General features: G+C 34.9%; 1 protein-coding gene across 2 annotated transcripts in view; it reads right to left on the bottom strand.

Moving 5' to 3' along the window:
* Positions 1-801: 801 nt before the first annotated feature.
* LOC106687271 (glutaminase liver isoform, mitochondrial) overlaps positions 802-12,982 on the bottom strand; it is a 36,981-nt gene continuing 24,800 nt past the window's right edge. For both annotated transcript variants that reach the window (XM_014431045.2, XM_067051483.1), the window contains 6 exons: positions 11,743-11,901; positions 8,382-8,558; positions 7,043-7,174; positions 6,283-6,437; positions 1,036-1,176; positions 802-960 (listed from right to left, as the gene is read on the bottom strand). In XM_014431045.2, coding sequence (XP_014286531.1) covers positions 873-960; positions 1,036-1,176; positions 6,283-6,437; positions 7,043-7,174; positions 8,382-8,558; positions 11,743-11,901 — 852 coding nt within the window. In that variant the 3' untranslated portion in view covers positions 802-872. The remainder of the gene's footprint in view (positions 961-1,035; positions 1,177-6,282; positions 6,438-7,042; positions 7,175-8,381; positions 8,559-11,742; positions 11,902-12,982) is intronic.

The following is a 12,982-nucleotide window of genomic DNA, read 5'->3' as shown; positions in this document are numbered from 1 at the left end:
TTTTAAACTAAAGCTTTATTTGTTTTTCTTTAAATTTGAAAGGGATTTTGTAAGGTATGTTTGGTAATAATAAGGAAAAAACTTCTTTCTCATTGAATTAAGAAACTTAAATCTTAATTGAGAAAAAATATTGTACAGTTCCTTCCAAATTCACTCTTAATTCTAAATAAATTTTGCATCAAATAATATAATCCTTCATTTGTTTTTTTTTACAATTTCTGATTCTTCTATTCCTTTAGCATGATCAAACAAAGCTGGTTATATTGATTTTATGATAAAAACCATTTAATTCTTCCTGGCTTACAAGGTGCCCGGAATGCATACTGATTCAACTGCAGGATTTGCCTTTCAAACCTTTATATTAAAAATTATATAGCCGGAAAGAAATCATAAAGTTGTTTTGCAATTTTTTTTCATTAATTTGTCAATTTTTATGCTTAAGATTTTATTTTTCTGAAAAATGTGTGACATATCCTCCTGTAAAAGGGTTAGAAAAAAATATATAAATTTTTACTGTTTTAGCAATAATATTCTATATCGCTCCCCTTAAGAGAATTTATATTATTTAAAAATGCATTATTTGAGAGCAATCAACTTCAAAATACTATAAAACTTATGTTGAAGGAGTAATGCTCTTTTTATATTTGTGGTAGGTATTTGTAGTAATCAATATTACCTGAAATATAGAAGAAGTTCTGTAGTATTTCGTAGTTGATTGTACCTGAATATTGCATTTTGTAATTGTGTCTTGTTTCTTGTGGGTTAGTGATGTTATCAGAATATGACTATAATAAAAAAAAAGAAAAAGCAACAATTTCATGTTCTATCTTTAATTCACCTTCAATCCATCTCAACTTTTTGGATGAAAAACATTAATGTAAACTCTCTAAACGCTCTATATAAGCAACAATTTCATAGAATTTTAGTTCATAAGCATATGCCTTTGGTGTTCTGCCCCACCTAAAAACATTAATATTTATTTTAGAAAATTAAAGAGATAGACATATTTTTTAAAAAAATACAATTTTTTTTTACTTGTCTTTCATTGTGATCAATGATGGATGAGTCTCTACAATGTTCTTGACAGCATTTAAACACCCTTTAGCAGCAGCTATATGAAGTAAGTTATGACCAAAGAAGTCCGTTGCATAAAAGTCTGCTTTATTTTCAAGAAGGCTGTGAGATATTCATTACGGTGAGGTTTTAGATTATTAATCTTCAGTAAATCATTAATAAAAATAACTTATTTTTAAAATACATAAAGCAGTTTTTTTAAATAAGAAAATATTTGAATTCAACTTTTCCAGTTAGAGTTACAATGAATAACAAAATGATTAAATGTAGTAGTTAAAGTTAAAAAAGTAATAAAATAATTAAATAAAGATGCTGAGTTTTATATATAAGATACCATGAGGTCCTTTCACAAAAAACATCCATACTCAAAGTTGATTGTTGAGAAAAAAAATGATGGCAATGCCAGAACTATGATTAATGCCAAACTATGGAAAGACAATTTAGAAAATATGAGACTTATAAAAGAAAAGTTGTTCTTCAAGATTATTGAGAGGAGAATATTTAATTATATAATTTTTATAATATCAGTAAAGATGTAAGTTCAGTTTAAATTATGATTCAAGATAATATTTTGGAATGGAATAGAGAAGAGACAATCTAATTCATCGCTTTTCATTTATTAGATCATTATTTTGGCTTAGCCTACTTTGAGTCACTGCAATAAGGATGTATTAGGAAAAGTATATTAGGGAGACATAATATAATAAGTGTTTAACTGGATTTAGGGCTATTATTTTGATTTGGGAACAGGGGGGCTGAATATGAAACTCACATAATATTGGGTTGGAGGTAAATGTGATCAAGTATGGCATTTTGCAAAGCTGTGCCAGCCTGTATCTAAACCAAATCTACTCTTCAGTTTTGAAAAAAATTGTAAAATTATCAAAAACTATCTAATATTTATTGATAAATTTACAATTTTTTCAATGTTGAAGTGTAAAGCAGAATTGAATTGAAAAGTGAATTGACAGCATCTAGTTAAATAAAAAAATCTGGAGAGTTACTGCTCAGATATAAAGAGATGTATTGAACCCAATAAAGCCAGTATTTTACAGCAGTCCAAGTGTGTTAGATCTTATTCCTTCTTCTCTTTTATAACATTTTGCTTTCGCTGATACTTCAGTGGTGCCGAAACCCGGGAACTTCAGATACCGGATTAATTTTTTCTTTTAAGAAGAATTTTTTTTTACTGTTCTTCTATCATCATAGATTTTTTTTCTTTCTTTGTAAATAATGGCTGTTAATGGCAAAGGAATTGTTAGACAAGCTGTTTTGAACCTGGAAGCTTTGAATCAAAATGGGGTCCAGAACCCACCTCCCATAGAGGTGACTCCTCCACCCCTGGAGCTTGCTCCACTACTGGAAGTCTCTCTAGCAGGAGCCCACACTACAACACTTGAGTGGGTAAAAGTACGCACAGCAACCGCCCAAGACTTGAGGAAGGCCGTTTCTGACCTTGAACGGTTTACCGGGGAAATAGGAGAACTGAGCCACTTCGGGCAGACTAATAAGTGGGTGACCTTATTATCCTGTGAGGGAGAAGAGTGGCGGTCTGCCTATAATAGAGATAGCAGGAGTGAGGTGCCTGGTGGACACTGACAGTTCCAATCATGTGCCGAGAAACCTTGCAAAAGCTGTGTGATGGAGATAGAACACCCAAGATCCAGAAATGCCAATGTAAATTGATCACCCTGGGTGGCCCTTGTGTGGTAGAGGGGGAGGTAGAGATAAGTTTGACCCGGTGGGGATTTAGTAGAGAGAACTTGTCGGTACATATTGTAGGTAGTATGCCGAGGGAATACTAAGTGATTGTGGGATATGACCTGCTAGGGAAGGTGAATGCTTGGGTTAATAATATCAAGTGAAAATGGAGAATTAAGTTGGGGGATAAAATGTACAAAGCCATCAACAAAGAAATACCAAGGGCGCAAGGGTCGGAGCAATCAATCAGGCTGAGGCCACACGATTTCCAGGGAAGGAGTTACACCCGACGCAGATAAAGTCACAGCTATATGGAAGATGGAAGTGCCTAGTGGTGTGAAGGGGGTTCGAACGTTGCTGGGAACTTTAAATTATTACAGGAGATTTGTGCCAGAAATGGCTGATTACCTCGTCCCACTCAACAACCTTCTAAAGAAAGGCAGAAAAGTGATAATCACTCCGATGGTGGAAGACAATATCAGGCGGTGCATGGAGAAGCTACATAGAAGCTGGTGCTTTCTTTCCCAGACTTCATTTGCTATTCAATATCGCTAGGAGTACGCGCTAGGAGCGGTGTTGTGAATGAATCGCATTCTTTTGTCTAACGAGAGCTCAGAGGAATGAAGACCAATCGATATGGAGAAACTTGAGGACATAATTAACAACAAGAGGGGGGAGATTATATGGAAGACAAGAACCACTGGAATAATCAAAATTGCGTGTAACAAGTATGGTAGGAGCAATATCACGATGATTTGGTCGCCGCCAGGCGTGAAGAACGACCAGATGTAGAATCTTGAATAACGCTTCTAAGCCTGGAAGAAAGTGTCAACCGTATGTAGGAAATGAAACAGTTTGGGAGAAGATCAAGCGGCTATGGTGTGATGAACTTATAGGAATGGACAGGACATTCGCCCGATGCAAGCTGATGTTAGAAACCGCTCGGGAAGACAAACGCCAGAGAGAGGCCAGGCTATACAAATCACCGCGGAATCTCGAAGACCCTGCAAGCGTTAAAGAGAAGGTACTTTTGGTGGGGGATAAAGAAGACAATCACAGAAGTTGTAGGAAACTGTGAAGTTTGTCTACGCACAAAGTATGACAGACATCCACCAAAAGGCAGACAAGAGGAGACACCTACCGCAGATGCACCGCTCAACAATCTACAGGTCATTTCACATGGAGAGGATTTAACTGGATTACCAAAATTGATCTCTTCAGTAAGAAGGCAATCGCGCACCAGGTGCAGGAAATACTCAAATGAAGGAGTATATGTCCATTTGGACTGATCTAAGGGGCTCTGTTGTGGTAGGTGTAACTATTTGTTCGGCTACCGTGGGCTGGAGGTCGTATTTCGCTTGCTGACATAACTCACACCGTACATTGTAATACAATCACGAACCGTGCTGCTCATCCTTTTCCAGTAATACAGACGTTTTAAAGCGCGTAGTGTTTCCTCGATAACCATGTGATTCGTGTTACCCGTGAGATGATCAATGATAAGCCCCTGTTGTGTTGTATGGTCGGCGATTGTCTCTACCAGCTTTAAACATCGAATGAGAGAATAGCCCATTCCCAGTCTCTCCTGTCTCCACAACCTTATCTACTATAACCCGATTTCCCACGTACACGTGACATGTTCGACCGTGGTGACAAAATTCTCCGAAAATTCGCTCCACCTCGTTCTCATCGTTCGCAGTAGGGTATGCAACCCCTCGTACACGCCGCGTTTCTGTCCCAGGGACCTGTTTCGATTTACTAATAATTTGAAATTTCTTATTGTTGATGATCTCATCAATCTCAGGTAGTTCCTGAGGTCTCTGTTGGGGTGGCATTTCCTTCCGAATCCCCGTGAACTAGAGGAATTTCCGGTCCATTTATCGCCCAGCCTCGTATACACCGTAGAGCGAACGGGTTGGTGCGCGAGTTACATATCATATAAAATCAGTGAAGACTAAAATGACTTTATTCTAATATATTTACAAGAACTACATGTTACTGTTACTCAGTCTCTATCTTCTAACTTATGTCTTACTTAGCTATCTAGTCTAGGAAATATATATATAAAGACTTGAGAAGGGGGAGGGGTAGAAGGATTACTGAAATAGGAGAAGGGGTTTGGACCAATCAGATAATTTAGGAAATATCTGGAAGGGGGAAAAGGCGTGGTGAGAAGTTGGGAGGTCTGATTTCTAAGAAAGGGACCATGACCTAAGACTTTTGTGCACTGACTTACATATGTTAACCATAAAATAGTTTGATTGATGCAAGTCCATTGTTAGATGACAGCATGTACCTGCTTAAGTACCAGGCCTCTTGCTTTTTGATATAGGACACTTGAAGGGTTGTTAGAATGGTCTCAAGGGCCTTTTGGAAACGTAGTTGTTTTTATTGAGTTTCTTTTTGTTAGGAAATGTGAACACATGGAACCATATGTCTAAAGTGACTGAACCTACAGTTGGGCAAGGGGCAATTGTTTAAATTTATACTGGTTCCTTAACTCGCGTATCTCCCTCTTCGATCGCGTTTACAACCAAACCCCTTGATAACCAGTCAGCTACCGTGTTATCAGTTCCTTTCTTATGTAGCGTCTGGAAATTATATGACGCTAGGCGTTCCTTTCATCTCGATACTCATGCTGAAGATTCCTTAAGCGTTCCTAAATACATGAGTGGTTTGTGGTCGGTTCCTAATTCGAACCGGCGTCCGTCCACATAAGGACGGAAATATTCTACAGCCCATACTACCGGTAATAGTTAGTGTTCTATTGCGCTACAACGTTGTTCAGCTCCGTTTAACTCCGCCCCCCCCCCCGCATAAGCTAACGGTTTTTCCCCGTTCTCAAAATTATGGGATAACACGGCTCCAATAGCGACCTGGCTTGCATCTGTGGTGATTCTGAAAGCCAGGAAAGACTAGTAACGGTCGAGTGGTTAGAATTTCCCTGTACTGCCTAATGCACGCTAATTGTTCGGGATCTAACTGAAATCACCTCCCTTTTTTTCAAAATTTCCGTCAACGGGTGTGTGAGCTCCGCAATTTTGGGTATGAATTTTTCGGTAGAAATTCACCTTTCCTTAAAATCGTCTGACTCCGAAGTTGAACTCAAGTTGTGAAATTGATATTAGTTGGCAGAATAATAACACAAGATTTGCAATTGACAATACTATATATTTTATATCTATTTTTCGTGAGCACATGTGTTTTATTGCTTAAAATAATAACAAAATTGCTAGTGTTTCTACAATGTGTACACTGTTAACTTATATATGTATATATAATTCTTAAATCGTTGGGGGAATGGGTTGTATATGTTCATGTAATAAATGGATTAATTTTTAATTTTTTTTTTTCAGAATGATAAAATACTTTCAACAAATGTTTCAAGTTGCTTTATATAATCATGGAAAGAATTATTTCCAGTCCATTTGGATTTTAGAGCAAAAAAAAGTACAATACTGTAAGAATAATCCGTAATTATTAGAATTTTAATTCATCAATGAATACCGTGTTAATGCGTTTACATCATCTGCAGCTGCAGCTGAGAACAACTCACAAAATGGTTCACAGACGCAACATTTTTCTCTTCTATTCGGGAACTTTTTTAAGGTCATATTACCTTGAATATCAAAACGATGAAGCTTCAGTTTGTTAACCAATTCCTGAATTAGTAAGGAATATAATTTTAGTTATGAAAGAAAAATATACTTTATATCCTACAGACAATCAAGATAAACAAAACAGACTATAGTCTTTGTCACTGGTATTAGAATAAATGTAGTATGTAACATTTCTGGTTCATTATACATATATTATTTACGTTCTTGAATATTATAATACATATAATTTCAGTAAAATAACATTCAATTTTTCAAAATAAAGCAATTTTACTCTCATAAAGAACATATTTTACTAATATTATAAATAGCCTTTTATATTCACTTTTTACCTATTGATAAAGATGGGCAACAATTTGCTATGGATAAAACTACAGCTAAAATTGTCATCGATATGACATTTATTCATGAATAAACTATTAATAAATAATTATCCTATACATGACAATTTTAGCTATTAGTTTCATATATAGCTAATTTTTACCCAACTCTGCCTATAGAGAACAGTGTGTTTTAAAAATATCGCCATCACATATGTGAGATCGATGCTTTTCTTTATTTTTTGTTTTAAGATCTAAAATTTGTTCTTTTTTTTTAATACCATTTCATTGATATAAATGGATAAAATCTTAACTCATATTTTGGTTTACCTTACAAAACTGAAATGATCTTTCGCTTATTTGATATTCATTCAACAAAGGTGAGTATAAGGCCACTCCCATTTTGTCAGGTACAACCATTATCAATGCACCATTTGTTGAGGACTTCATTGGTAGACCGATCTAAAATATTGATTCATAATGATATATAGTAAAATTAACTTCCACTGAATGGAAATTAGAAATTTAATTTTAATCCTACTATCTTTATCCATAGATGATGTGTTAAAAAAAAAAAAGGTGGCCTAATATTTCTCTAAATGAACCTATATGAAAATTCATACCACGTTAATGAAAAAATGAATTAAATCTCACATTGTGATAAATAAGTTTAATTTAAAAAGAAATAGAGCTTCATCCACACTGGTAGCTGGTTCTCCTCCATCTGAATTAATGTTTGCTTTTCTTCGGCCTTCACTTCGGAATTGAAACAACAATTTACTACGAAAGGAAGGTTCCTAACAGAAAGGGAGAAACTTTTGGAATTCCATTTAAGAAGATACAAATCTTTAATCGAATATTCGTAGTTAAAGACAGTTGAAATTTTCACTATCTTAAATGAGCAATGAGATGCTTTTGCGTTATTGTAAAGGAGATATTCCAAGCTCAGGAAGAAGACTAAATAGATTAATATTATGGAAATGAAATCGTGTTTCTAGAGTTCAGTACTAATAAAACAGTAGTAATAAAACAATACAACTTAAAAAATACAATATAAATGTAATCGCTATCCCACTGATTGATTGGGGGCTGCAATAATTAAATAATTGTAGCAGTTGCCATAGAACACCCAACAACTTTAGGATAGGAACAGCTGCCGAGTGGTATGGTAGACGGTGGTCGAGCCAGGCATGTAAAGAAGTCTGAAGATATACCAATTTAGCATAAAAGAAAGATTGTTTCACTATGTATTCATAAACTGCTGAACGCTTACATTTATGTAGATACTGTTAAGACGCTAAACTGATGCCTACAGCAAATTGCAAAAACTGAAACTGGTTATTTCAATTCTGTGAGAATAATACTATGGATAATCTTCGGACACCTAGAAGAAGACGAATTATGGAGAAGATCCTTGAAATGGAGAACTGCCTAGCTTCTTCCATAGTTCGGATTTTGTTAAGGCAGCTGTAGTGAGCAGCCCCATTGCAAGCATGGAGGACATGCTGATCTTCAAGAAGATACCCAACCATGGCGAAAGAAGAGGAGAGTCGGAAAGTATGCTGGAAGTGGCTGTAGGAACAATATTCCATAGGCTGAGTGTTCCAGAAAAAATTAAATTGAAATTTTAAAACCAAATTGATGAAGTAAATAGTATTTGAATACTAACCATGAAGCTACTTTCTCCGGAATACTGGTACACTCCGTAACTGTACATAGCTGATAGGATTTCTTTGATATCATCCGAATTTATAACTCTTTCTTCAGTTAATGGATTGATCCCTCCATTAGCCATTGTCGCCGCGATAAGACTCAAACTTTCAACTGTAACTTCCATTGAACATGCCTAAAAAAATAAATAGGTTGATTTTTAATGGTCAAATGTTCTATGTTGCTAAACTATTAGCAACAATTGCAATATATATAATATTAGTTAAAATATTAATTATTATTTTACATAACCACATGAAAACTTGAATTAGTATTACAATATTGAGGATTTAACCAATAATTTACTTTTGGTGTGCATTGGCATAATTAGAGAGAAAAGTAATTTTGATAATAACCGAAATACCTGGACATTATGAACATCATATTAACAAACTTAGATTTTAATTGCAAAGTCTAAATCTGCCATTTAGTAAAATTATTTTAAAACTTAATTGTAATGATAACTACTTAAAACTTGCTAAAAACTTTTTACTTTCTCTTGTTTAAAAAACAAACAATATTTTGAATATTGAAAAATATATTTTGTGATATAAATAACATGGTAATTGAAAATTAATTAATTGTTAAAGAGATCATGAAATTAAGATCATAATTATTAAATAAATATTTTTTTCATTGAAAATTTAAAACAAAAGTAGGACTAGGGAATACGACTGTCATACTAGCAGCAGAATTTCCAAACTAGAATACAAATAAATACTGTGATTAACTAGATTGCAAACCAGATAGGCTTACATCATAAAACGACAATTGTTTCATTAAAAATTGTCAACATTTGTATTTGCACTCCTTGTCTTTTCTGAATTTAAATAATAATAAAATAGTTTGAGGTTCCTTAATAAAAAGTAAAATGAAAACTTGTTAAAAACAGTATACATTCAATTCAAAATGTTGATCATAATACAAATTTATTTTACCATAATATAAAGACAAGGATAGGAAAAAAGTATTTGCACACTATGTTTGTTTACTTGCTCTTGTTTGAAGAATGTTTGAGTATAATCTTGTTCTTTTCTATCAGTATTATAAAATAATTCAATTTCTTAAGTTCGTTTTAATGTAATCGTTTCATTGAAGTAAAATATTTGAAGAAAGAAGCACAACTGCAAATAATCCAAAGAAAGTAAATAACAGAATGAAAAGAAAAATTAAAATTGAGGCGATAGAAAATCCAGTAGTTTGTGCAAGTGTCCTAGTTAGTATAGTCGAATCGACTTCTGGGGTCTATGTAAGCACTACAAGAATTAGAAATGTTTTAAATTCTGAAGGAATTTACAGCAGGGTCCCGAGAAAGAAAACTTATATCAGTGAAACCAATCGCGAAAAAAAGTCTCTTATTTGCTGGAGATAAATTGACAAGTCGCTTTATAATCACTTTTTGGGAAAATGTATTATTTTGTATATTCTCTGATGAGAGTATATTTAATTTGTTTGGATCTGATGGCAGAAAGACGATATGGCGAAGAAAAGTGAAAAATTCAGGAAGCAAAACGCCTCAGCTACTGTAAAAAATGGAGGTGGGAGTGTAATGGTTTTGGGGATGCCTGGCTTATATTGGTGTTGGAAATCTCGTGATTATTGAAGGGATTTTAAATGCAGAAGGTTATATCAAGATTTTACGACATAACCTGCTAGCCAGTGCAGCCAAAATAGGAATTCAGGATCGGTATATGTTTATGCATGATAATGATCCGAAACATGCAGCAAACAAAACTTAAAAGTGATTAATATTTAACATTCGCCAACAACTTCAAATCCCTCTCCTGACTTAAACATAATTGAAAATTTGTGACATATTTTAGATAAAAATGTTGGAAAAACACCAAATAACTAATAGATACCGCCTCGAGGATCTTTTACAGCAAGAATGGGAACAAATTAACACGGATTTAATTTAAAATCTCGCCCACTTAATGCCAAGACGTTTACAAGCGGTAATAGATGCCAACGAACTTTTTTTTTTTTTACAATTTATTTATTGTTATTTACAACTGTATACACATATATATAACAAGTAAATTTGCTGTAGGCGACATGGTGACATGATACAAAAATGTGGAGAATCTACCCACTGATAGAACTCCAATAACATTTCTAGAGGAGAAGTTCTCGAGGCCATCTTCTTTTCAGACACCTAGGAGGATTATTAGGTAATGAAGGAAAAGCCAGGTTAGAAACAAGTGTATTTGGGTGGTTAAGAAGTTTGTTATGGAAGGAACGGTATCTGGATCTGGTCAAATCGGCAACGTATGGAACATTGAGGTCCTGATGGATGACTTGATTTGTGACAAAGTAAGGAGCATTAAGGATTTTACGAAGGATTTTGGACTGTACGGATTGGATTCTGGAGGAATTTGATGGTTTAGTGGAGCCCCAAAGCTAAACTCCGTATGTCCAGATAAGCCTTATAATAGTCATGTAGGTCAGTATTTTGTAATGGATTGGCAATTTAGACCGTTTTTCTAGTAAATGTTGCAATAGTCGGAATCTATGAGCAGTTTCTTGTCTTTTTAGTCTTGTATGAGGATTCCATGTCAGTCGTTTGTCGAGATGTAGTCCTAAGTAACGGATCTGTTCGACAGGAATAAGTGGGGTATTATTAAAGGATACTTTAGGGAAAGAGGTCATGGGCTTACGTCGAAGAGTAAATGTGATTTGGTGGGATTTATTGGAATTTATTTTAATCCTCCGGTTTTGGCACCATTCTTCAAGGGTGGTGATGTGGAATTGGAGGGTTTGGGACACTATGTAAGGATCATTGTTCACTGACAATAGACATGTGTCATCGGCACACGTGGTGAGTGTTAGGATGGGTTGGGATGTCAGCTGTGAAAACTGCATAAAGGATAGGACCAAGGATACTACCCTTAGGTACACCAGCAGACTGACGGAATAGGGATGAATAAGCGCCGTTGTAATTTTCTTGAAATAATCTGTCGGAGAGATAAGAACGGATAATGAGGAAGTATGTAGGGGGTAGGAATTTACGGATCTTGTATAGCAGTCCTGGGTGCCAAACTCGATCAAAAGCATACAAAACATTAAATTAAAAAAATAATTAATAATAAAACACAAGTTGTCTAAATACTTTTTTCTGTATTTTTTGTAAATTTGATGTTTTTTTTTTATGAAAGAAGTTTTTCATTTGTGGTTATATATATACTTTATATATATAACCACAAGGTTTTTTTATTGCATAAATTCTTAATAGAAAAAAAACCTAGTGTGCAAATATTTTCTTCACTCACTGTAGTTCAGGTGATTCAAAGTGAAGTTAAGATTCATGAATATCATTTTACCTTTATATAAAGATCTAAACAAGTCAATGTATCACAGCCTGAAGGCATAAGCGACGAACAGGCCACTCCATAACTCAGGGATCGTAGCTCATCAGCTGTATCCATTTTTGAAATAAACGCTGAGGCCTTGAATTCTAAATGTTCATCACCAATGAATTCCTGAAAATCAAACCAGTTTCTGTTGATAAGAAGATTCTATACCGTGGTCACTCAGTTTACTGCCGTCCAAACAGGTGTGGCCATCGACACCATAGAACGATAAACAGTTTGCCACCTGCTGGTATGTATGATGGCGAGTACTGGAAGAACTATAGCCTTTGTCTATGGAAAAACAAGCAAGGTGATTTCAACGTAATACTCTGAAAGCAAATAAAGCAGGTTTAAACTCTCAAGTCACATTTTGCAAGGTCAGCGAAGGAAACCTTATCCTCTAATCAGATCGGACGGGGATGGAGTATGAAGCTGAAAGAAGTACCGGCTGAGCCAATTGCACCACTTGCACTCAAGAAAATCTTCTACATTATAATGAGCCGGAAAAAAAACATTTTTGAAGTAGTCGATTACGTCGTTGTTGAACTAATTATGTATGGCGGTCAGGATGTATGGAGTGAACTTTATGAGTTAATCCAGATAATTTGGAAGTAATGAATGAGTAATGAGTATTGAGTATTGAATGGAGTGTAGAGGTCGTTTCTGTAATTAAAAAAGAACAACAAAACGGACTACTCACAGTATATAAGAAAAAAGCTCTAATATTCAGAGGGTGTAATGTAAGTAACCAGAAGCAAGTAAGTTCACGGAACGTGAGATAGACGGGTATCAGTGTGGTTCCCATCACAATAGGTCCACAGTAGACCATATCGTTACTCCACGCTAGAGTCAGAAGAATAAATATAAATATAATGTGAATCTTCTTTACCTCTTTATTGACTTTCGCCAATGCAGCCGGAACGCATGGTCAATGACAAAGTATAATACCCCTGAAGGAACAATTTTCAATAGGCTTACGTGGAAATTTACCAGCGCTAACGATGTCGCGATGTCATTATAATGGCTCGAACAGTTCCTCTTGGTGGGAGGATTAAAGCATGAGAGCAACGCATCGATTTGTGAACAATAAAAAGAAGATTATTTTCTTCAAGGTATGAAAAACATCACGGACTCTGGCGAAATTCAGGATCAGAAACTTTAATTTTCTATTATGTCAAACGTATGTATTTGCAAGGATGTAATTCCGAGA

The sequence above is a fragment of the Halyomorpha halys genome, unplaced genomic scaffold, assembly GCF_000696795.3.
Source record: "Halyomorpha halys isolate HHAL.00 unplaced genomic scaffold, Hhal_1.1 Scaffold940.1, whole genome shotgun sequence".
In the NCBI taxonomy this organism is placed as follows: domain Eukaryota; kingdom Metazoa; phylum Arthropoda; class Insecta; order Hemiptera; family Pentatomidae; genus Halyomorpha; species Halyomorpha halys.
Note: the sequence above shows the minus strand (reverse complement) of the source record. Positions and strands in the feature narration are given on the sequence as shown.